The 25,434-nt window shown below is 52.8% G+C and overlaps 1 protein-coding gene across 1 annotated transcript in view; it reads right to left on the bottom strand.

Annotated features, from left to right (window-relative positions):
- Window positions 1-25,434, bottom strand: part of PLXND1 (plexin D1) — a 61,829-nt gene that overhangs the window by 34,482 nt on the left and 1,913 nt on the right. The window contains exons 3-14 of the mRNA XM_009283813.1: window positions 24,455-24,557; window positions 19,229-19,333; window positions 16,766-16,855; window positions 15,781-15,874; window positions 13,194-13,357; window positions 11,234-11,385; window positions 10,809-10,908; window positions 7,333-7,472; window positions 6,355-6,522; window positions 3,936-4,026; window positions 3,478-3,753; window positions 2,403-2,552 (exon numbers count right to left, since the gene is read on the bottom strand). Of these exons, the coding sequence (XP_009282088.1) occupies window positions 2,403-2,552; window positions 3,478-3,753; window positions 3,936-4,026; window positions 6,355-6,522; window positions 7,333-7,472; window positions 10,809-10,908; window positions 11,234-11,385; window positions 13,194-13,357; window positions 15,781-15,874; window positions 16,766-16,855; window positions 19,229-19,333; window positions 24,455-24,460 (1,536 nt within the window). The 5' untranslated portion in view covers window positions 24,461-24,557. The remainder of the gene's footprint in view (window positions 1-2,402; window positions 2,553-3,477; window positions 3,754-3,935; window positions 4,027-6,354; window positions 6,523-7,332; window positions 7,473-10,808; window positions 10,909-11,233; window positions 11,386-13,193; window positions 13,358-15,780; window positions 15,875-16,765; window positions 16,856-19,228; window positions 19,334-24,454; window positions 24,558-25,434) is intronic.

A 25,434-nucleotide genomic window follows, 5' to 3' on the forward strand; every position in this document is an offset into this window, starting at 1 on the left:
AGACAGGGAGCCACAAGCGCTGCACAAGCATCTGCGGAGGTTCATTTGACTGTCTGCAGAGCACCCTGCCTAGCCTCAAGATTTCCACCTCTGTGGTCTGAAATGCTGCAAAGTCCTCGATGCGTTTTGAGTCTTTTTTTTTCCCACCAACTCAACCTTTTGCATTTTCCAGAGGAGAAATCCCATGCTTGCTGTTTAATTCAGTGTTTAAACAGTTTGATCATGAACAAAAATGGGTTTGAAGGCCTCAGCAAGCTTCTCTTGTTTATTTGGACAGGTCTACTCAATACAATCTTTTGTAAGGGGAATTAATTAGGCTGCAGGTTAAATGGCAACATTTCCTGTCACCAGCACGTGGGGGGGGGCAGAAGGGGCCGGGGCTGGAGGACACCCCACTCCCGGGAAGAGCTGTTGGGGCTGGGCAGGACTCCTGGGTCACGGGGCTGCCTCGGGGGTCACTGGGAACCGCACTCCGGCTTACGGGATGGAGCCGTCTTGCAGCCTCCCAGGGTGTGAATGGGATCCCCTTGGGACTAAACTAGACCAAAATCAAGCTTCAGCTCACCTAAGGCACTCCCAAAAGAGCTACTCGAAAGTGACCCCCAAAACACAGGGAAGCTCAGGAGCCCCGTCTTCATCACCGTCTCCTTCTCTCTGCAGACAGCTCCTGCTGCCCTGTGCGACTTGCTAACATGGACCTGGCCCGAGAACACCTTCACAGAACAGGCATACCCAAAATCACGGTCAGAATTAAGATCAACAGTGGGACACGTTTTAAAGGGCTGTTTTCCTGTGCTCTGATCACTGCAGATGTGAGCTCTACCATCTAAACAAGAACAAACTGGGCAGTCACAACAACAGGCATCTCAGCTCGCCAGAAGAGAGAATTTGCATCAGCAGGTGAGGCTTCTGCAGCCCCCGATAGCTGTCCTTGATGCAGATCAGATAAGGACCACTGCGCAAGTCTGGCCCCATGTTACCAAAGCTATTACAAGTATGTTAGAAAGGCAGCTGTTGCCTATGAAATGGCCAGCAGGCGATAACTCAAACCACGTATGAACGTTTAATAAGTGCACACAGACATGAATACAAGTTGATTATTTAGCTGCACTCTCCCTGCTGGTACGCTCTTAATAGCTATGTCATACTTTAGGGCTGGGTATCATTCTCCTGCTTCCTAGGGACCTACTAGGGCATTGCCCTGAATGTTTTATGTCAAACCAAGACTAGGAAACTCATAAATTCCTTTTCTTCCCCAAAGGGATTTCCCTGTTTCTCAGTTCTCACTAAAACCAAAATTACCCTATTTAAAATTTCCATTAAAATTACTTGGGAAATTCTGCTACTTCCGCATTTCCATGTTTCCAGTTTGCAACAGAATTTCATATACCACAGACTGTAACCAGTAAACTGGACAACCCTGTCAGTGAATTGGTGGTGCATCTTCCTGCCTTTCTTCTGGGCAGCGCAAGTCCACAGCCTCCTCAACTCCCTTCACAGCCTTCCTCCTCCTCCCTGCCCACACCGCAGGCTCCCACCCATTCACTGTTAACACACGGACTGGGAGGGGGGCTGCAGGGTCTCAGACCATGGAGATGGAGGCATTTTCTCTCCAGATACGAAGAGCCGTAGTCACACCCCTGCATGGCAATGGGCTGCATATGACATGAGGGAAACTGAGGGCGAGAAGAGCAGTAAGTCAAGCCCTCTGTGGAAAAAAGGACAGTAACAAAGTATTTTGCAGAGGCAAAGATGAACAACAGCCCTGAACACCAAACTCTTCGCAGCAACAAAATGGCAGCCCCTGGGAAGCAACAAGAAACTTTCCAGCCCTGAGTACTCCTCTTCCCTCCCCGGTCACACACAGGGACCCATCTCCAGTGGCTTATTGGTGCTTTCTAAGGGTCGGATTCTCATGTCCACTTGTAGCTCTTCTGCTGGCAGTAAGAGGCCAGCTGACTGAAAACTGTATGGAAATCCCCAAACATATCTCATGAGGGTCAGAAAGAAAATTACTGCAAGTGACAAAAAATCACATGCCTGGGATTTCACAGTGCCTTACAAGAACTGACAAAATCTCCCCCCCGCCAGCTTACAGCACAGTTAACTCAGCAGGCAGCTGCCGGTGCCCCACGATTCAGAGCGTGGCAGCCCCTCTCCATGACTCAGGGCAGCCTTAGCACTGACTATGCCTGCATCCCACCAACGAGCCGCCCTGGGGACAGCTGCAAGCGCAGTGTGCTTTGTCCACCCTTCTGTCTGTGCAGCTTTCTGCAAGGCTGCCTGTGAGTGTGCCTGGAGGTCCTGCCCGTGCACACAGCTGACTCCTTCGCACACAGGGTTTGCAACAGGGACCCCTTCTGCCCCACGCACTCAAGAGCCTGGAGGCTCCTGGAACTCACCGTCACGGGTAACTGTCTTTCCGAGGTGCTCAGTGACTCATTGACAGAACAGTGGATGACTTTGTCCGAAACAATCTGGATCTCACACGAGATAAGGCCAATTTTCACTTGGTACTCATTGCTTTCCAGGCCCAGGCTGTCAGGCTCTTTCTAATGACAGAAATAGAATCAGAATGTCAGTCTTTACAGTAGCAGTCGGAATTGCAACGGATTTTCCTGCTTTACTTTCCGTATTCCCTGCTGTTTTTCAGACCTGGGGGGACTCTCCCTCACCAAGGACATTTTTCCAGCACTCCACAGGAAACCCAGAACCAGGCCATTCCCCATTTTCCTGTTTCCCATTCCTCACTCAGCATGGGGCACGGGATGAGCAAGCCCCTCGTGGAACCTGGAAAAATCTGCTTTTGATCTGCTCTGGCTGTGCACCGCAGATAAGGATCTAAGCGCCCACCTGGGAGGGGAGAAGGACGTACAACAGAGAAGATAGATAGCCAGGGGATGCGTCTGCAGAGCCTGAGAAAGGGGGAGTGCGTTTCTGAAGCACGTTGCAAACAGTGAGGATATCCTGCAGTGAACAATGGCCTTTGAATTACTATTACACATTGTCCGAGCCACTCAATTGCTGTACCCCGACTTCCTTGTTAACTGAGCTGAATTCAGTAGCCAAAAGAGAAGAATGCATGACCTGTTTCTGCAAGAATAAATATCTATTGTCAGGACCTTCTGGAGTACCTGCCTGATTTCAGGCCAGTGCATTATCATTCTTTTTCATACGTCCAGTATTTTATTTAGCTTCTTGCTATTACATCCTTCAAACGCAGCTCTCTGTCGTCATGCCTCAGAGGGCAACCTCAGGTCAGGCTGCATCTCCTGGCGAAGATTGATGCAGGTGCAGCAGGCTGAACAAGAACTGCCTGCTCCTGCACGGCTCCTGCCTCTCCCGTCCTCATCCGCCCCCCTTCTTTCTCCTGCGTTTGTGGACAGTCACTGTGCTGGCACTTAGGACTGAAGAGCTTCCCAGTGGGGAGCAGGCAACACCCCTGAAGGAGCAGAGCTGTAAATGCCACTCTCTTACATGTATAACCAGAGTTAAGGGCTCGCCAGGATGGTGCTTGATCCACTTTTCCTTCTTGGCTGTGAAGAACTGGGGGTCAGCATAGTACTCCAGGCTGAACTTGCTGATGTGCAAGGCCTCCTCAGGGTACATCTCCTCATCCAGAGCCGGACGGTCGTCTGCATAGAGGCGACCGTTGAGGTAGAAATCAACAGGTGCAGGCTTGCTCCCCGCAGTGATGTTGGAGGCAGCTGGAGAGGGGCAGGTGATCACAGTGTCGGTGTGAACCTTACAGCTCTGAAAGCCGGAGAGAGCATGCACATCAAAAAACCGACATCCTGAGTGCTCCCACCCAGCCTTGCTCCCAGCTCAACCTGTAGCACAGGCAAAGGCCTCAGCTTCACACCCCAAACGTCTTCAGGCACCAGGCATGCAGCCCTGCTCCCAGTTACCAGGTGATACCCAGCAGGGACACCCACCGTTTGCTCTCTGCCGATGCCACGGACCACCATGGACACATTCTGGACCAGCTCAAAGCCTCTTCCTTCCAGGATGATGATCCTGCCCCCGCTTCAAGGAGAAGGGAAGAAAGAGAGGGTGATTGCAGAGGACAACACAGAGCAGCGAGGTGCAATGGCTGGGTGTTGCCTGCTGTCATTTTCCCAGGAACTTTTCCCAGCTGCTTGAGCAGAAAATGTAACCCAACAGCCAAAGTCTTCCTCCTACTTGCAGCAAGCACTCACACTTGCTACCAAGATATCAGGGAAGGAAAGAGGAGCAGCAGCTGCTGTGGTGGAAAGGAGGGAGCTCTTCCAGCAGCAGAAAACTGTCCCCCTGCTCCCACCCCCCAGAGGAGCAGCCTGCCTCTGCATGCCAGGGGTATGCAGCAGGTTGCCCAGGCCACCAGCGGTGTAAGAGGTTAACCTCCAACCCCTCAAAGCAAAAGCCAGGAGATATTCCCTGTCCCTACCCTGCAGCGACCTGCAGAGAACTGTGTCTTGGAGAGGGAAGAGACCCCTTTAAGGCTGACAGGGATCCTGCATCTCCCAGACACTTCTGATTTAGATCAAAATGTGAAAGTTGTTTTGTGTTTTGGATCTGCTGCCTGGGGGATGCGAAACACGGGCCTCTCAATGTGCAGTCAATTAATGATGGTAATGAGGGCCCTGATGCACACAAGGCTGCTAGGCAGAGCAAGGGGTGGAGAACCAGCACTGCTTGTCTGCTCTGGACAGTAGAAGCTATATCCTGGGTTTACCTTCCCTTTCCTCCATATCACATTTGATCTGTTTGGAGTATCTGTCAGGAACAGTCAGGACTTACAAATCCTATTATCTTAAGACCGCTCCAGACACAGTGACTTTGGGTCCAAGGCCCTGCAAGTCAGCTTGTCCGAAATCTTTTACAACGCTGTAGGTATTACCATGTAGTTACGATCCAAGTTTCTAACTAAGAGCCTGTCACATCTGCAGACTAGTTTACAACTTCTGTTTTATTTTAAACTTTGCTTACACAGATTATTTTAGCAATATGGTAAGATAAATCAGATCCAGCTAAATTTTTACACAAGTTATTGAACCCTCATGGTCAACAGCCCAGCAACGCACCGGAGCAGTCAGGCTACATGAGCCACCAAGCAGTCTGAAGAGAGAGACTGCTATCATGTTGTCAATGGTCTGAAATTTGGAAACTGCTGTAAATACTAAGAAAGCAGACTAAGGTGACGGAGAAATACCCTGGTGGTTTCCCTTGTGAACATGGGCAGTGACATTCTTCCACTGTCTCTGTGTTTAGATACCACTCTTGCCACTCAGCATAGTTCGCAAGCCTGCTAAGAGCTGAGGTTGGCTGAGTCACTGCTGTGCCTTATCATTAACTTTCCCACAGCCTGCCTCTTTGGCGCTGCGCTTGGGAATGCTGAGACACGGCTTTGCTCCAAGGGGATCAGACCAGCAGAGCCTGCTGCGGGCTCGTGCCCAAGTGTGCTGCTTTCAGCGTGGTCCTGCAGGCACAGGCGCTGGACTCTCAGATTTCTTGGTCAGCCCCGGGTTTTCCAGGCCTCACAGCCGAGGAAGGTGGGATTTCACCATGGTATCCAATGGAACAGGAGCCTGAGAGCTCCACGGAGAGACATGAAATTAAAAGCAACACGCTTTAAAAATGAAATACTGTGACCTCAGGGAAAGCTGAAATCCAAAATTACAAATGTCAGCTTATCCTCCAGCAGTTTTACTGCCAAGAAAAATCCTCAGGGTCTCATAGACACCCCCACCTGAACCTCCCTAAAGCACCCACCAGGTGTACACAGTACAGTTACCAAGGCTGACTTTTTTCCATGTCTTAAATGCACTGAAATGAGCTACGGACAGTCCTGGTGTGTGAGACCTCTTCTGCTCCAGTGCTGGGGTACCCCGAAGCACCCTGAGAGCACTCTGCAGTGCCCCTTTTGTACCAGTCTGCAAGGCAATGTGTCAAACCCCAGGGCTGAGAAAGCCCCTTTCTCCCTGCAGGACCCTCTCCCTCCAGCCTGGAGCTGACCCTCTCTTTTGCAGGCAGATGCAGACACGTGCCAGCTCTGAAATGGAAGTCATGATGTTACAACAGTGTGGCACAGGGCCCCGATACCATACGCTCCCTCCTGGCTGTGCTTCAGCGACTCCTGGGGCTCCTTGACATGGGGTTTGCTTAGGATCTACTCTGCGTCTGGATGGCTTTAAGCACAGACAGGGCGAGCTCACGTTGCCTGCAGTGGGCTACACCAGGATACTCCAATTAGCTCTGCGCTTTGATGGAAGAGCATTGTTCACTTTTGCATCCAGCAAAAATTAAGACGCTGATCTCAACAAAGGCCGCAAATCCTGGCAGATTTGTCTGTCTCTGCTGGGGGAGGGATCTCACCTGATCTGGCTCTTTTTGGGGTTGATGTCCGATATAATCGGGTTCTTCTCATACTTGAATGTGATGTTGTAGCTGGCACAAGACTTGTTCTCGAACTGGACACAGACTCGCACGGCCGTGGTGAGCTCCGCGGATGGCATGGTGCAGGTGATGGTGCTGTCGTTGCGGCTGCGCAGGGAAAGGCAGGGTAAGCTGCAGAAAGCCACAGCAGACAGAGCGGCCGGAGCCAGGTACTGTGGACCTGAGCTCCCCCGGGAAGCGAGGTGGTCAGCAGAGACAAGCAAGAAAGAGCTTCCAGTCACATGCCAATCACCTATTAATTACATTGCCTACTAACAAGCAATTGTGAGCATATACCATCCCAGGCTACCAGACTGATTTCCCAAACAGCCAAAGGAAAAGAGCAGGCTCCTACTTCTTTCCGCTGATGAGATGGGAACGTACAGGAGGAGGGGTTTCTTCCAACCAGCGAGCTGCCGCAGGAGTGGGACCCTGGGCGTGCAGGTGCCTTCTGCCTCCAGCAGATCTGGGAACGAAGCCCATGTCTGCTTCGCTCCCAGGATTTTGGTCCTGGTCCCAGACCACCCAAGGGGCCTGGCAGTGTCCTGCGAACGGTGCATGAGAAGCACTTCGTTTGCTGCTGGTTGCTGCCGCCATGTCACGGCAACACCAACGCCATCACTTTGCCAAAGAAACTCGCCCCATCCCGGTGTCAGGCACCTGCACCGCAGCTCTGCCTCACTCCTCACTACCTCTCCGCTCCGGGGATACCAGGCTGATGGGGTGCTGGAAATGGAGCAGGCAGCAGCTAAGTGGGCCAGTGGGGATGCTACGCTAGCTCCAAGGCTAGCAGCAGCATGCAGTGGTGCCCCCCACCCAAACCCCAGCTCTTCCTGATCTCCTGGGGGACAATATCATCCTTCCTAATGCTTTGGCTCTTGTCACTAGTTCAGTGCCAGTCCCCAGTCCCAGTCCCACCTGAGGTCAGTGCACTGCTTGGAGGTATTGACAAGGACACGGAGCTCAGAGCCGACATCCAGCCTGCTGCCTCTGATGGTCACTCTGGTTCCTCCAGCCTTCGGGCCATTCAGGGGAGCTATGGACTGCACCACGGGAAGCTAAAAACAAAGGGGAAATCTGTTTTCTAGCCTGGCAAATTCACATTTGGATACTCCACACTGCATGGGGGAATTGGTTCAGTAAATTTAAGTATCCAGTATTGTGAGGCTCTGAAACAGCAGCACAACAAAAGCTTTTGCTGGCAGGGTTTCAGAACAAGGAGAGAGGTACAAGTGCTGAGGAGTGAGATCATATAAAACCTCTGTGACTCTCTGCAGTCCCTAAATTCTGGCAATAAATGAGACATAAGTCCAAACTGGAGCCCAGGATCCCACCAGTCCCTTGAGATTTCCAATGGAGGGTCCAGAGCTGGCGACAGCTCAAGGTCCATCAACAAAAGGAAATTTCTCATTCATTCCAGCTCCCACCACCTCTGTCCTTCCAGATCCCTTTCTTCCTGAATGCGAAGGTAATGCTAAAGCCCTGCTGGATGATGGTCTTGAGATCTGTGAGAACAGCCACCTGGGTCTAGATAATTGAAGATCAAACTCCTTCTTAAGGAAGCTTCAAATCTGAATCTCTTGAGGCGACAGGAACTAAGGGGGAAGTTACTTTGCCTCTCACCATTTTCAGAAGAAATTAGAATGTATGTTATCTGCATTTGCAGCCCCTGGAAATCTTCCTGAGATTCATGAGCTTGAGGCTTTGATAACTAAGGCAGTGCTGAACCCTCATGCCTGCTATGCAGAGCGCCCCAGGAGAGTCTGCTGGGCAACTTCCCTGCTCCAGTTTGAATAGGACACCAAGGGCAGAGCAAATAATTATTTCAAGACCCTTCCATAAGACACTTGGTAATTCCCGGTCAAACACTGCAAACCCTGGAGGCATGAGATCTGCCGGGCTGGGGAGCACAGCTGAAGCCTGCTCACCGCCACAGCCTGCCCCTCGCTGCAGCCGCAGAGCAAAACTGACCGAGGCAGACTGAAGAACATGGGCTAAGCTGCTTCATACCGCATGAAGCGGTATGCCCTTTCCTGTCAATCCCAGCCACACAAACATGCTTATTAATAGCTATCCTTGCCCTTGTCCTACTCTCAGACTGCTTTATTTCTCTACAGCCATTTCCTCTGTTGTTTCTGACCATTACCCACTTCCACAGGATTCATTTTCTTAATTTGTATTTCTCTGCGTGTCTGCAGGCAGCTGCCTCCTGCCCTTGGCCCCTAACCTATGCATTCAAATCTGCAGTTACAACAGCATCAGAGAGGATTATTCATGTTCCCCAAAGACCTCCAGCTCTTCCCCTCAGCAAGAGCCAGTGGTTACTGCTCTCAGTGCATTGCCAGCACTGATTGCCGCCATCGCAACTTTTGCAAATTCAGCTCATTTGGCAAATTCAGCTCATCCATAGCCTGATATAATGTCCTGGAGAACTCTTTCAATCACGTTTCTCCCTCCTCCTCAGCAGAATTACAGCTGAACACTGTCTCTTCTAGATACGTCTAACAGGGGCTTTGAAAGATGTAGCACACAAACAATATTTGGTATTTTACAAAGCACTTTCTTTGGAAGGGCAGTTCTAAAAGTCTTTTAGTCTTTTTCAGGTAAACTGCTATCAAGCTCAAGCTCAGGTCTCACTGAGACCAGCCTTGAATGGTGTAGTCCATCTTCATGCCATTGTATGTGAGAGGAGAATCAAGAAAATGAAACGGCATTGCTTAGTTTGCAAATGGTGCAGAAGCCACTTTTGGTGTGGAACACAGCAGCAGCTACACATCGTGCAGCTTCACTCCCTGACATGCATATGCACAGAGCAGGGCACTGTCTCATCTCTTCTCCAAGCTTTGCTGAGATAGGCACAAGACAGCTTTCTGCTGTGCCACCCAAGCAGAAAACAGCTCCTCTCCTGCTCCTGGGAGGACAGCCTTTGCCATAAAACTGCTCAGGAGCTGCCAGCACAGAGCTGTCACGGACCCAGTCTGAGTTCAGCGACTGGCTTTTGCTCGTCTTGCTTTGTTTAGTGCTGGTGCTTTTACAGGTGTTTCCTGAGAGGGCTTTTCCTTGCACACCGAAAGCTGGTGAAGAAGCTGCCCAGCCCTTTCCCACTCTTCGGGCCCTTCTCCTCTTTGTCAAGAAGACAACTGGCCCGGCAGTGGGCGATGTGGCCGAGACAGCACACACATCCTGATGGCAATGCACCAGAAATCCCAAACCCAAGGTCCGTTACTGGGTCGTACCCCAGCTGTACCTTGCTCCACTCCAGACTGCTGGACCTCCAAGACGTTTCGGATGTGAACACGGATGCCTGGAAATGATGGGAATGGGTCCCAGAGCAAATGTCCTCCTGGGAACTACCGCTGAGGCAAGCCTGGCAGTGCCCTCGCCTCACCGCTCCCCTCCTCATGCGCTGCCAGGTCTGGCTCTGCTACGGGGCGCCGGGATGTGCTGTGCCTGCGCTGGCTGCACTCTGTGCAAACCTCTCTGAACTAAATACCTAACACGTGATCAGTTACAGGGTGGGGGATTACACTCCAAGATCCTGCCCTAAATTCCTCACAATGGCTACCAGGAATCAAATGTCGTTTCCTGGGGCTCAAGTCTTCTTTCAAGCCACTAGACTGCAGCACAGTCTATTCTTCTCCAGCACAAGCACAAAGGCTCCGAGTAAACAGCATGCCCTTGGCACCCATCCTGTTGTGTTTGCCCTGGACACATGGGGTTGCCCGTGAATAGCGTCTAGCCAGAGACGAGGGTGCTTGTAGGAAAGAGAAGAGCTGCATGGATTTCTTTCAGGTTTATAGAGATGAAAGTTAACTTTGTGAGACAGTACAGTACAAAGCTATAAAGGGCTTTTCTTTATATAATGGCACAGGGTTAGCTCAAGTCTAATCCCTGCACATTATTCTCATGCAAAAACTAAGACAATCTCTGCAGCAAAGAGTATCAGTTCTAAATAATGTGAGTCCATGGTACACAGCTTACATAGCACAAAAAGACTTTGCAAGGTTCAAAAAATCTCACAGGTTGTAACAGCACTTTAGCAAAAGAGGAGGAAGAAAAATGAGCTCCTTTTTATAGCAGGAGAGAGAAATGATGATACAGCCAGGATAAGCGATAAACCACTGCAGGAGCTGAGACTGGGAGCGAGGTTGTGTGTGACGACACCTTGGCTGCAGTCCTGCCCCTCGCACTCAAGCCCGGATTTGCCAGACCTTGCTCAGGTAACCACAGGTGAGGAATCATGTCAGCTGCTCCTCAAGGACCCTGACGCTTTTTGTCATAGATCCTCTTTCCAAGCCAGCTAGGGGCACGGGGGGCTGCAGGCTTGTTTTAAAGGGTGCAGGGAATGTCAGCGTGAGAATCACCAAAGAAACATCCAGGAGGCAGCTACTCACCACGTAAGAGTACCGCTCCCTGGACTTCCCTTCCCGGCTCACGTTAACTGTCACCACATCAGAGAACACCTCCTGAGCCTCTCCGGTCTGGCACACAATCCTGTGGACAGGAAAGGGGAGGTTGGCGGTCGTGCCGCCCCACCAGAGCAGAGGGGCAGAGCCCACGGCCTCCTTGTCCTCCCGGCTCTAGCCGGCGCCTGCTGCAGGGGTGGGCCGGGCAGCATCAGCTGCCCCATGCCTGCGGAAGGCACCCGCGCCCCACCTGGGCCAGGTCACCGCCCTGCTCTTGCCCGGGGGCCCAATGCGCCAGGCAGCCCGAGGCCAGCGGGTGGGAACGGGGCGAGCGATGGGGACAGGGAGGGACAGGGACGGGCAGGGGACACGAAGGGAACAGGGACCTCCTCCCCAGCTCTCCCGACACTCACGCCTCAGAGACGACGTATCTGTCCGGCAGTGGCACGCACTGCACGCTGCCTATCCTGACGGCGCCAAGGACATCGCTGAAACGGCGGCCCAGGTTCCTCCCACGGATGGTCAGCAGGGTGCCCCCCTCCAGCGGCCCGCGCAGCGGCTCGATCTGCGGCACCAAGGGAAAGGTTGGAGGAGAACCACCAGGAAGCTTCTTGCCTTCATCCCTGAGCCTGTGCCTGTGTCCACATCCCACTCGGTCCCCCATGAAGAAGACAGAATTGCTCCTCATGCTTCTGCTCCCCCCACAGCGGGCCCACTGCCACACTCCCCTTGCTGCAGCTTTGCAAACAAGAAGTCATCACTGGGTTTGGTACTGGGGTTTGGTCAGGGATTACCCCAGCTGCAAACACATCTGGGGTGAAACATCGCTCCTTCCACACCACAGCTTCGAATGGAGTTGGGGCAGAGACAAACCCGGAGACTTGGAAACCCAGAGGATGCCAGTGTGCTGGGAAGAGAGAGTCCTACCACATTTTTAAGGGCTGTCCTGAATACAGTGGGGCCTTTCAGGACAAAAACAAGACAAAAAGTGCCCTGATGCATGGAGCGTGGCCAAGACACCAGTACCGCAGCACCCCAGGGCGCAGGACGAGTCAGGTGCTGCGGGAGGAGAAGGCTGCTCCCCATCCATCTCCTACGCCACTTGTTTTTCACCTGGCAGCTGCTGACCCCACCGCTGTGAGGGGACAGGGTGCTGGGCATGATGCCGTTCCAGCGCGCAAGGGGCATCCCGGGCCAGTGTGACTGCATTATTCAGCGGGTGAGACAAATCCCTCCAGTTCAGAAATGGCTCTTTTCCCTTTGCAAAGGCAATGGCACACAAAGCCAGCGCAACGCGCCTGGTGGCACCAGCTGGCCAAGCCAGCCAGGGCTGGTCAGGACCCACCACCAGGCTCAGTGCCCTTCTTCGCCTGCTGCATTGCTCTCCCCTCCAGGAGGGCCCTGTGAGCGTTTGTTTGCTCGCGTGACTCTGGAGGATTTGGATTTACCAGCTACTGTTTGCTAAGGAAATAGCGACAGAGTCCTGTGACGCTCTGTGACCTGAACTGTGGTTTCCTTCCATTATTTTCTGGCAAGGTGCTGATAACACTTGATGTGTGCTGGGGAAGGACAGGCTCACGGGGGAGCACCCCTCTCCCACAGTGACGAGAGGGAAGAGGCAGGCAATGGGGATTCTGCAGTCCCTCCATGCAGTGTTACAGCACCCAGATTTTGAGCAGCTATTGCTACACGCCTCCCTAAGAACAGAAATCCCATATCCTTGACGATTTTGATGTTCACATTAGCTGTTTTGTCTCTCCAGCTTCTCCTTTCCTAGGGAGCTCATTTTAAGATTTGCTTTATATGCTTTCTTTGCTACTTGTCAGGGACAAATTTGTTGGCTCATACCATATCTCTAAGCAGAACCCCAGATCCAAATGCCCCCAACAAACATTCATTCAACTACAATTTAAATAAAACTCATTTCAAAATGCATAATGCCAAAAGTCCCTCTGCCAACTCTCAATCTCAGCAGAACTGCAGAGCACATGTGCCTGGAGATAGGGCTCACATTCACATTTCAGCTATGCTCCATTAAACGCTATTGCTGATAAGAATCCTTCAGCCAACCCTACAAATCTTTCTCGCTTTTACCAATCCCAGGAACTCTGGGACATTTTGATTGTGCTGGCGTTGTTTTTCCCACTAACACGATGCAGACTGGATCTTGTCACTAGCAAGATGTCCTTGGCATCAGGTGACTCAACAGCACAGAAAGTCAGTGAATAATTCAGCACTGGTCTTGACCCTGTCCTGGGCCAGGGACAAAGCGCGGTTCATCCTTGCCCCCAGCTGGGGACTGTGCAGCCAGTTTCAGCCCTCCGCACTGCCTGCCGTGCCATGCACGCCCTCCACATTGCATTCGGGTCTTACCTTCTTAATCTCCGGAGCTGGACAGACATCTGAGATCTGGGGGTGCTCGCTGTGCAGCCTGCAGCTGGAGCTGCTCTCACTCCAGACACAGCGGTGCCCCAGGTCCTCCCTCCCCAGGCACTGAGAACAGTCAGCACTCCCAGTCACACAGTTGTACACCTCCACTAAACCACAAGAGACAACAGAAAATGTGAGCTCCTGGGCCTCAGACTTTCATAGCTTTGCTTAGCTTGAGGCAGTCAAGCACCCCTCCGCCACCCCCCAGCTATATTAATCCAAGTTACATCTGAAATCCAGTGGATGAGCAGAGCAGCTTGCACATACAGCAAGATGAGGCAGCGCTTGGCTGCCATCCTGAAGATTTCCCAGAAGGACTGGGTGCTTGTTCTCACTGCAATATAATTTAGCACTTTCTTTTCCTTTTTCCTCCCCTTGAAAAACAAACAACACCCAAACTCGGAACCTTTTGTCAATTTATGCTACATGTTTCCAACTCTCAGCATCCACATGGGAAGCTGCTTTGCAAAGCTGGCTCCATCCTGTTAGTAAAGCAATCACGTTGCTTCCACACTCTGACAAAAATCAGATGGTTACAGTGCTTTGTACAGTGTTTACAGTTCCTTTCCTTCCCCCTGGTGACCACGGGCCCCTTTCATTGACTTCTCCCTTCAGATCTGCCCAGCTCAGCTTCCACATCATTTTCCTACACTGCTTTCACCTCTTCATTAGCTGGTGCCCTAGGTTACATTTCCTCTCCAGCCTAAAGACTTCTGCCGCTGGAGTGTGGGTATCCGCTGAGATAAACAGCCAGAAACACTCAGGAAACGTTGCTTTCACACCCTTTTCCCCAGAGGAGACTTTGCAGGAGAACATAAAACAAAGAAACAGTCACATTTTGCACTTCTGTTCACGAGAGGATCTCAAGGCACTTTATAAGCAACTAATGAATCCCTCAGCCTTCAACGGTCTGCCTGTGCTTGTGCTAATGAAATGTCATTGGCAAAAAAATGAGCTGCTTTCACCTCGTCTTGAGTCCACTCAGTGAGTTACACTGGTTGGTTTTCCGCCCAACAGCAAAGAGCTGGGATTCCTTCAGTGGACTACCAAAACGCAGTTTACAATAAAAGCTAATAAATATTGAAATAATAAACTCTAATAACAGTAATTCCATTAAAGACAGTACAAAAGATCCACACATTTATAATTGGCCCGGCAGATCTCTGTCTCTGCTTGCAAGTCAGCCTCTCTAATTTTACTCACACCAATCTGATCAAGGCAAGGAGGAGCCAGAGCAGTCTAACAGTCCCACAGGATCTCCAAATATTCTGGCAAATTCAGATTGATGCAAACACAGTCTGTGTAAGCGAGCTCTTTCTCTGTGCAGGAGGGGAGGGGATTCCACACTCTTTCCGCTGTTGTTCCCGCTCCCAGCACCACCCACACTGAGAACTAAGAGTCTTCTCTTGCACATCAAAATAGCCTTAGCTCATATCTCCCACCCTTCTCCTCGGGGTTACCTCTGTATCTCAAAAATATGGACACCCGCTTCCTTCTGCAAGGAAGTCATGTCTCATGCCTACCCATGCTGGTATTTCAAAGGTTATTTCACCAACGTGGAATGCTTTGCAGGATAAGCCTCCTTTATACACTGGGATTTACTATGGGGAAACCTTTTTATCCTGGGTCAGTGGCTGATGGTGTTAATGTCTCTCTACCTATTACAGCTATCCTCCAAAGAAAATCTCACTTCAGGCATCTAGTTCTCATTTGCATCTAGGGTAAATCAGTTCCTTCTACTGCAATTGCTGACACTACTGAGAGGGAAAAGAGCCCAAAGCTGCTGCCTCCAGTGAGAGCACACAGCTAGGTGCAACACCGAGTCTCCAGCCAGGGCAGGGAGAGGCGGCTGTTGTGCAAACGCTGGCTCTGTTGGCCGACTGGCTGGGCTTGTCCTATCTAAATGCCTTGTCTGAGTGCACTCTTAATCTGACTCTTTGCCTGCCTTCCTTAGTCTGCTGATGTAGCAAGGGCTTTTTTCGGAATCCGAGCGTTCTTCCCAGAGACAGAGAGTGGGCCAGGGGTGAAATGTGTTTACACATTTTATTCTTTCTCAGCACAGGAGGGAAAAAAAAAAAAAGACTCAATTTTTACAGCATGCTGAACCTTGATGCCACGCTCCTGTAAGAGCTCACAGCAGAGCCCTCCCCGGTCCCTTATCTCCTCCAGGAGGAATTCCTCCCTGACCCTGGGGATGCCCCACATCTCTGCTGTGACCGAGAGCACCAGCACACCCCATTCCATGCACCGCTGGCCGGCGAGACCTCAACCACTGCCTGCACTCAAGGATGGGGCTTGACTTTCCCTGGGTGTAAAGGGGATGTCCATGGGCATCCGTCTGGTTTCTGGGCACACATTCACATGGGTGCAACTCTGCATAAATACATTTTTTGCGTGTGCCTGAGAGAAAGAATGGAGCTGTGCCTGGCTGAGCCATGGTCTCTCTCCTGAACCCATAAACTTTGTCAGGATTTGAGAGTCATTCAAGCTGACCAGATGAGAGCAGAATAAAAATATTTTCAACTCAGACCTGTCATCATCTCTGGACTGTCGATAAATCTGTCTGGTCTGTCCTTCAGCTGAAGGTTCACTGGGAAGAGATGGCTTTTTTCTGATGTGTGGAGCTGCACACAAAAAAACAAATAAACAAAAGCTTAGGAAATTTAGTAAAATACAAGGTTCCATATGCACACTACATGGATTAACATTCCTTGTGAGGCTTCTCTGACCACTGCTTCTCAGTACAGGAGGGTGTCATCTTTAGCAGAGAGAAAGAGAGGGAAGGCTGTTTTCTGTTTTAATTGTTTTGCTGAGGTCCCAACGAAGGGCACCGGGGCATGGTGCACACCTCAGTGAGAGCAGAGCCCTGGCTTGCTGCTATTTTTAGTAGAAACGGACAGGAAAACTAACAGACTGGCCGGTCTGCACATTTTCAGTGCCGGGCTACAATACAGAGTTTTGCAGGTGACGTGATGGGAAAGTGCTCCTCTCCAGCTTCTACTTGCAATATTCCCATCAGTGGAAGCCCAAATGTTTGCTGCATTTCAGAGGTGCAGTTTGCCCTCCAACAGCCACAGTGCACCACTCTTCGGTGAGCGTCTGAGCATTTTCTCAGGCCAATTCCTCGTTCAGAATAAAAGCTACAGAAATAGCAACACTGAAAGGTGGCCAAATTTTTTTCCTGAACTGAACTCTTCCCATTTAGAAAGGTAAACAAGCAGCTCCTTCCCAAACCCCAGCAGAGCAGGGGCTGGAGCCACTGCAGACACCCACGGAGCAGACAACGCAGCATCAGCGACTCATGAAAGCCCTTACAGCATCAGCACACGCAAAGAGCCTCTTGCCAGAGGGGCGAACCTGATTTGCACTTTTTTCAGCTGGAAGCAGAGGGAGGGAGGAGGGGAGGTGGCGTCCCAGCTGCTGGGTAGGAGGCTGGGAGCAAGACCCTCCCTGCCCTTGGGCCTGCCCCATGCTGTGGGGGGAAGAGGGGCTGGCAGCCTCACACCGCGACTCACCAGCACATGTACACACTCCACGGCGGAGGAGTTCAGCCACCGGGCTTCAAATGTCCTGTCTGTCCCAAAATGGCACTCCAGAGCTGTCTCCTGGGAGAGGGAAGACAAGGGCAGAATGGTTGCAACAACCATTTTGTGCAGTTCCCCATCTCAGTTAACCGATACGGCAGGCACAGTGTCTCACCTTATTTCTGCCAGCAGTACCTGAACTGCGTTCAAGTCAAATAAGAGATCAGAACCCGATATTGTAAACAGGGCTGGGATCTGTGCCTAATCCTGCTCTGTTACACACCTATACATAAAACTGCTGCAGGCTGAGCATCACACGTGGAGCCAAGCCCTGTCCCTTGCTCTTGCCCAGTGTGCTGCTGTAAAGTGTCATGACCAGGCGTGGGGCAGCCGCTCCTGGAGCCAGGGATATGCGGCACATGCAGACCAGGAGACGTGCCTGACCCACGGCACTCACAGACCAGGAGACGTGCCTGACCCACGGCACACGCATGCCAGGAGATGTGCCTGGCCGGGCTATGCTCTCGTAACCCCCACCAGTGGGGTACCTGGGTTCCTCTGGACCGGGGGTGTTTAGAGCTCATGCTGCAATGCAGACCGAGAGCCAATGTGGTCCCAAGCCACCTCGCCCAAACCAGACCAAACCAGTCCATAATCTGGGCTCAAAGTCACCTTCCTTCTCCTCCCAACAACTGCACCGAGAAAATCTCTAATTCAAATGAGGACCCAGCCAGGAATATGTTCAAAGGCAGATTTTCTGTGCTGTTTTCCTGATAACACAAGGATAATATCCTGCCCCGAGTTACTGCTGTGCCCCCATCCTGCAGAAAAAAATCCTATCTCCAAGCAGGTTGATGCTCCACCACTACTGAGGTCTAACTACCCTTTGAAAACTGACAGATCTGATAAAAGACATGAAAGAAAGCGCCAGACTCCTGGCAGGCAGCTGCTGGCTCAGTGAACACACACACGGCCGTGAGGGGGAAAATGGAATCTCCTCCAGTGCATCGCTTGTGCCCAGGCAGCTTCTGCTCTGCGGGCTGGCCCATGCCCCTCGCCCCTCGCCCACCGCCCAGGCAGTCCCCCTGCAGCAGCAAAGGTGTCAGGGCACGCATCTCCGATACTCTGAGCTCTGGCAGCGCTCACAAGCTCCTGTGGAGAGGAAAGGAGAAGGAATCCCGCCCGGCGCCCCAGGACAGTTTGCAGATGATGGTGGGAGGAAGCCGGAGCCTCTCCAGCCGCCCCGGCAGCGGCGGTGCCTTGGCCCTTTTCCTGCTGACTTCATTTCCTATCGGGTTACATGCAGTATTGCTTCCTCTTCAGCCACCTCCGGCAGCCACAGAGGAAGAAGGATTTCTTGCCCTTTTTTGCTGATTGTGGAGGGCACATCCTCGTTTGCAGAGGCCGGACCTGTGCAGGAAATGGCAGCCCCAGCCAGGCAGGGAGAGCTCGTTTCTGCCCCCGCGCTGGAGGGCACGAGGTCCGGCGGAAGCGGTGCCTCCACAGTGCCTGGCAGGCCCCCCCCAGCTCCTGGCGCAGCAAGCCGGGCAGCACCACCAGCATTTCCAACCTTCTCCTTTCCCTGCAGAAAGAGGAGGTGCCTGGCTGTCCAGCATGCAGGTATCCTTCACAGGGGCACAGCGATCCAGGCCCCACGGGCCCCACTGAAGACTTGACCCAAAATGACACAGGGCGGCTTTCTACAAATATCAGAGCTTAGTCAAGTATTTTTCCAGTGCCCAGCCTCCCTGCCCGAAATTCCTCTGGTTCCTCCTGGCGCGTGACGCATCTCCAAAGGCACCATTTGACGTCCACTCCTGCTTTTCGCCCTATTACAATTCACATGCCAGAAAATTTCACAGAAAGGATTTTTTCACAAAAAAAAAGAGCTCTCCAGTGACCACCAGAAGTTAAGTTAAAACATATTTCTATGCTGTACTCCAAGCAGTGGCTTAGCCAGCACAGGGCTCTCTGCCCGCAGCTCTGGGCTTTGTCCTTCATTCCTAAATGCGGGGTGGTGGGGCCAGGCTGGCACACGGCACTGGGAGAGCGCGACACTGGCACGCTCTGTGGTGGAGCAAACACCCACAAGGAAACCAGGAATTTTATTTCCCCAAAACATTTTATTCTAGTGACTGTTTTACAAGGTGTATAAACCTCCTTTTCCCACCAAATGCAAAGCGCCTGTCACTAATTGCAGGAGATCCCTGGAGAATGCTTGTGCACAAACAGCATCTCCCTTCAGCTTTGCCAGGCAACCTCACTTGCCATCGGGGTGGCTGCTTTCCACCAACATCTTTTATTAATACAGTGATTTCGGCTGCTAACGCAATCACCTGCTCCCAAGGCAGAAACCAGCTCGTACTTAAACTCCCTTCGGCTGACCTGGCCACCTTGCTGCACACCAACCTAGGCTCATCTGAACCTTCCTGATCTCTCCAGGAACTCATTTACCTTAGAGAAAGTCGCGTTGGCCAGTGAGATTGTAATGTCCCGAGATACTCCCGTGGGCATTGGGTCCAAGGAGGCAGGTACAATTCGCGGACAGTCAATTTTCTTCTGTTAGGTACAAAACAAGACAAAAAAAAGAGATGTTAGCTGGGTGCATGCTGAGCATCCTCAATGATGAAGCAAGAAGACACATCGGTGCCATTGATAAAATTAATTTCACTACATCTTTAAAGTCAGATCACACTGTAACCCCAGAAAGTGAAATACTAAAATGGCACTATGATGCACAGAGCAGTAACGCCATGTGGAGCCTTCCTCCCCCGAGTCACCGGCTTTGGCACTGCCTTAAGATCCACCCCTCTGCTAGCGGTCAGATAACCACAGCAGGGTGGCCGGGTTTTCAGGAGGGCTCATCTGCAGCCATAGGCTGGCAGCCATGGGCCAGCAAAGGAAGGAGTGCAGCAGGAATTCCCCCCTTGCTCCTGACCGGCTCCTCTGCCAGCTCGGGGACACCGGCAGCTCCTGGCTCCCGGGCAGCGGGGCTGCCAAGCCTGGACTCTCATCTTACTGTGCTGGAAAAAATGTCCTCCCAGGTAAAAAGCAAATGCATATGCACTCCTCAGCTGCCACTCTGGGCAGCTCCCTCATTACATGTACGTAAATGTTAGAAGATGGGGCCAGAGTGACACTAAAAGGAGGCACTGCAGCCTACAATGGCAAATCTGCTGGTGTGACCCCCCTCCTGCCAGCGGGAAGATGATGCCTCACACATCGCAATGCACATTTCTGCACGCCCCTGCAGAGATTTTGCTTTCCAGCGATCTCCCTCCTGCACAGTGTCATTTCAGAAGTGTGCACGGGTTTGTGTGTGCACGCGTGTGCGCGCAGAGGAAAGGGTATAATGAGCTGTAGGGGCTTCAGCAAGGGGACTGCAGCAGTAGGACAGCTGAAATGAAAGACCTAAATGAAGCTGAAAAATGATTTTAAAAGGTCATCTGTCCCCCTACTTTTGTTCTCACTTTAAATTGATGGCTCAGATACTGGCGCTGACTCAGAATTCAAGTCTGTATGACAAGCCCATCCTGTTCTCTCATGAGATGTAAATCACACTGCAAAACTACAGCAAAGATGAAGCCACATTCTCCGTTGCCCCAGGGTATATCCAGATTAATTCCTTTAACAGTGGAGCCATTGGGGTAAAAGACAACAAAATATTTGCTGCATTATGCAGAATACTTTGCAGCAGGCAAGATTTCCTTCTCATTTGCACTAAGGGTTACCCCACTGTGACTCTGCTGATGACAGTGCTGCTGCTGCTCTGATGAGGCAGAGCCTGCCCTCCTAGCGCCAAGATGCCCAGCAGGACACATCCCGGGTGCCAGACACGCAGTGAGCATGAGGTTTCTCTCTTGCCTTCCCCAGACCTAGCTAGGGGCCAGGGAACTGTTTGACTGTGGAAAACAGCTTCGTTTCTATCAGGACACTCATCTTAACCAGGCACAGTTGGTGCCGCCTAAACAAGGAGATTAAATAACAGAGATGCACGTGATAAGAGAAGTAAAACAACAAAGCAAAGCACTGGAGAGAGATTTCAGTCCCAAGCCTCTTCTAGGAGAATCAAAAGAGTTAAAATAAAACCAGCAGGGCTACAACTGAAAATTCATGCAAAAGCTCCTATGGCATGGTGTGTCCTTGCATGTCACAGCAGCTGGCATAGCTTGCTAGATAAATACACTTTAGAGGACTGATTAACTTGTTGTCTTGCAGCCCCTTCTCCTGCTGTTCATCGCGGCTAGAAATAGAGCTTTCCAGCTGATTATATCATTCACGTCTGGATCAGGGCAAAGGGTCTGAATGTTTAAAATGCTGCATATGAAGCCAGTATGATGCCGGCTTCCCAGCGGACCAGTTTTCAGGTGCAGCCATGCCAGCAATGGTTTGTTTACTGAAAGACTGTAGGAAGAGGCACCATGTTTCCAGGGCTACAGAGCACCTCGTCCTGCAGGCTGCTCACTGAAATCAGCTAAGAAAGGCACAGAGATAAAACAGGAATGTGCCCAAACCAGGTGCAGCATCCAACCGAACTGTACCTCTGGAGTAGGAGATCAGAGGCGAGAAAGCGAGGATAGGCACGGTTATCCTTAAGGAAGGATAGGTACAGTTATCCCTGCCAGAGGGTAACCCTGGCTCTTGTCATCTGCTCAAGGTGATGGGAGCAGAGTGGGAAGAGTGGGTGCAGCTCTCCCTAACACGTAGATAAGGATCCTCAAGACAGATGTCCATGACCCTAATTTCCTCCCTTTGGGCAGAAGAGCAGCTATTCCCTGTGACAATACGCGAGCACCCCATGCCATGCTGTCCCGCATGGTCCCCATGGCCAGGGAGGCAGATCCGACACTAGGCTGCTGAGGTCCAGCCATCCCAGCACCTGTGGTGCCCCCCCTTCACACCAGCACTGGCGCTCAGGAGCAGAACAATGTCTCTGTTGGGTTTGATTTCAGCAGGGCTGGTTCCTCCAGCACGTGGCTGCATGAGCACAGGGTGCTGGCATATACACAGGGGCAGGAGCGAGCTCGGACAGGACAGGGATGCCCTGCCAGCTCGGAGGGACCAGACGGCCATGGTCCCTCCAGCCCCTGGCTCGGACTGCTCCCCGTTTGCAGCACCGCAGGCAATGCCACCTCACCTTCACCCCACTCTCCGCTTGCTCCCATGTCCCAGGATATCCTCCAGTCTCATGCCATGGAGATCCACCAGACCTGATGGTTGGCACACCAGGTCCCACAGCGACTCCAGCACCGCGGGAGGCATCACTGACCGACAGCCACAGCCTCGGGTTTGGCTTTACAAGGGATCGTTTGGGTCTGGCCCCAAGAGGCTCTGTGTGAGAAGCCCCGTGCCCTCCCATCAGCAGCACAGGCACTGCAGGAGGGTTTTACCCCGACACCGCCAGTTTTACTGCTTATCCCCCCTCCAGGAGCCCTGCGCAGGGGAGGGGACAAGGCCAGGTTCTGCCTTGTGGGGCAGGGAATGAGGGGGCAGCCAGACTCGGCAAGATCTGGTTCTCAAATCCGCCCCAGTATCTCCCCAGACGCGGTCTGGCAGGGAGACCTGGGCTGAGCCAGGAAAACACACCGCTCCCAGCTCCGCTGAATAACTGCTCTGCCCCTGCCTTTCAAGCAGCCGCTACACTTGAGTCAAAGGACACAAATTATCTCAGACAATTTTTGCGTTTGCCAGCCAAGTTGCAGGCTATGCGGTGCTCTGTCAAGGAAAAAGTCAATCCAAAAATGTGGGACCTTCTTCAGAAGTCCTCTCACAGCCCAAGCTCTTCCTCTAGGTTTAATGAGAAACACACCACATACCAGCCATGACTAAAAACACTGACGGAGGACCAATCCGTGGCAGTCCCCAGCCGCCCCCACAGCCCTGCCATCACCCAGTGCCGCTGGTGGGGCCGGCCCGTGCCAGTCCCGCGGGGGGGCCCGCCAGCCCCCGCAGCTGCCGCCCGCCGCCCCCCACCCCCAGCGGCCAGCCCCGGTGCCCAGGGGCAGGCACAGCATGAGCATCCGTGGCTCACGGACCTCTGCGTCATGAAGCCTCATGCCCCGGCAGCCCGGCACGCTGCCAGACATCCAGCACAGCTCCCCATGTCCTGGCACAGGGCAGACACCCCACCACACAGCCTCAGCGCGTGGGTCCCACACGAGGAGCAGCCATCAGTGATGGTTTTCAAGTGCCCAGCCCCCACCCAGACAGCAAGAGAAAACACCAGATACTTTCTGAAACCTGGGAAGTTGACAAAGCGAGGGGTGCTTCCTCAAACCACCGGGTATGAGCAGCCCAGACGTTCACTAGGAAGCACAACACATCCAGACACACTTCATAAGCCAGAGGACAGACCAGCACTGCCCTGCGCTGCCGGGTGCCGTCACCCCGCTGCCACCCAGCAGGGACGGGAAACATTTCCCAGGGTTTTACACTAGACATGACTGCGCGGATCTGTGACATGGTGGCCCCATCTCCTTCCCTGTCCCCTGTACTTGCAGCCACCCACCTCCTCCCCGCTGGAGGGGAGCAGACGCCGGGGCTGGCCCCGCAGTTGAGCCCGGGGGGTGAGGGTGGGACGTCTGACATGGGGCCAAACTCCTGCCAGCGACGAGCGTGGGGAACCGCTGGAAGAGCTGAGATGAGAGCAGAGCACCAGTGCCAAAGGGATATTCAATTTACAGTGTAAAAGCTTGGCTTGGATCTACGGCAGATTGATTGCTAAAAAGCCAATTTTATTTAAATTAACTTCAATTTAAATTTCAGAAGCAGGAACACACTGAGCCTCTGGGTTATTAAAGCTATAATTTGGAAAGGGGCGATTTTCTCCTTTAGACAAGCACTACCAGTGGTGCTCCAGCAAATTATTAACATACCGCAACAGCCTAGTCAAAGCTAAACGAATTGTAAAGTATTGCTATGTTTATTGTATTACTCAAACCCAGGCGTCCCAGGATGCAGAGAAGTAGTGGCATTGCTCCAGACGTGAGAGGTGATGAAGAGCCAAGGGACAGCCCACTGAGGGCACTGGGACAGCCGAATGCTTTAGCCAGGCTGCCAGCCTCCTCACACACACATGCCTCCAGGCACAGCACGGCACAGCACTGCACGGCTGCAGCTTGCCTGCCCCACATGGGTCCCCCTCCTGGACACCAGCAAAGGAGGGTGCCCCAACTCCAGCCCGGGACAAGCCGTGGCCAGCAAGTGCCAGCCGCTGATGGAGGAGACTCAGAGCCTGCCGGGACAAGCGGCTGAGACCACGCTGAGCACCAGTGCCTGAAGATCCTCCAGGGTCGCTAAGTAAAGCGAGGCTCAGCCTGGGGACCTCGAGGTGAGATGGTCCAAGCCTGGTCTCAGCCCTACACTCACCCACGCTGCTGGGGAGTGCTGCCAACACGATGCACGCAGAGCAGCACTCCAGAGCGGCCCTCCAGTTCTCCATCTGCTGAGCCTTTGGAAGTGAGGCGTGCATCACAGCATTTCCGACTGCAGAGACTCCCCAAGGCCAGGCAGTACATCAGTGACACCGAGCAGCACCATCCTTGGAGCTGCCCCCCACCTGCTGGGGCAGCGCTGCCAAACCCAGGCCATCTGCCTCCATCCCCAGGAGAAGGAAAACAACAGCAACAGCACAGCGACATGGGAAGGTGTCCCAAAGCAGCAAAGTTTGACAGGCCTTACCTTCATCTGCAGCGCATCGTCACATTGCGAGTGGTTGGAGACACAGGCGTAGGTGGAGGGGCACCAGTGACACTTCCATCTGGTCGAGAGGCAGCTGGTGCATCTGAAATGGCAAAGGTGTGGTGAGAAAAGCAGATTTCAGGCTGCTCAGGGGAGCCACTCCTCAGCCATGCAATCAATCTTCACACATTGTGTTCAGTCTTTAATGGTGCCCAGAAAAACCCGTCTATGGCAGGCACTGGGCTGTCCTCTCCCTGGGAGCTGGCTTGGGACGCAGGCAGAGCCCATCATCTCCAATGCCACTCCAAGGCAGCTCCATGGCGTCACCACCTGTGGTGCCACCGCCTGGCCCCAGGCCACAGCAGACCAGAAGCCACTGGCTCTGGCTCCTCCCCTACTTAGTGAAAAACGCTCTTTTCCCCCAAAACGCTCTTTCCCCCCATCCGTCTCCCTGTGGAGCCAGGCACGCTTGTGCCCAACGAAGCCTCTCCCCCACGGTTTGCGCAGGGCTTGGGACCGCTGGTGGGCAGGATGCGGGGATCCCCACGGTCAGGCTCCGTTGTTACACTCCTGAAAGGTGGATGACTTTCTGTGGGTGGCACCAGACCCCTCCCCTCCAGCCCACCATGCTCATGAGGGGTATGAGGCTGCTCCCACCTGGGGCAGAGGGAATGCGCCCCTCCCCGCACCCCTCCCTCACCGCCCCACAGACCCCCAGGGATCGCTCGGGAGGCTGGGGAGGCTGCCGAAGGGTTAACAGAACAAGATTTATATAAAAATATTATTCATGTTTAAAAAAAACCCCAACATGTCCAGATGGCTTGAGACACCGCGAGGACCCTCCTTTGTAAATCCCTGGCAGCACAGCCACTACGCCCCTGCCAAATCCTGCCCAGGCCCCCCTGCGCTCCCCCATTAACCCCACGCAGGGAGACCCTCGTCCGGCTGCGTGTGTGCACCTCCCCGCTTCAAAACACCCC

The sequence above is a fragment of the Aptenodytes forsteri genome, unplaced genomic scaffold, assembly GCF_000699145.1.
Source record: "Aptenodytes forsteri isolate BGI_AS27 unplaced genomic scaffold, ASM69914v1 Scaffold267, whole genome shotgun sequence".
Lineage (NCBI taxonomy): Eukaryota > Metazoa > Chordata > Aves > Sphenisciformes > Spheniscidae > Aptenodytes > Aptenodytes forsteri.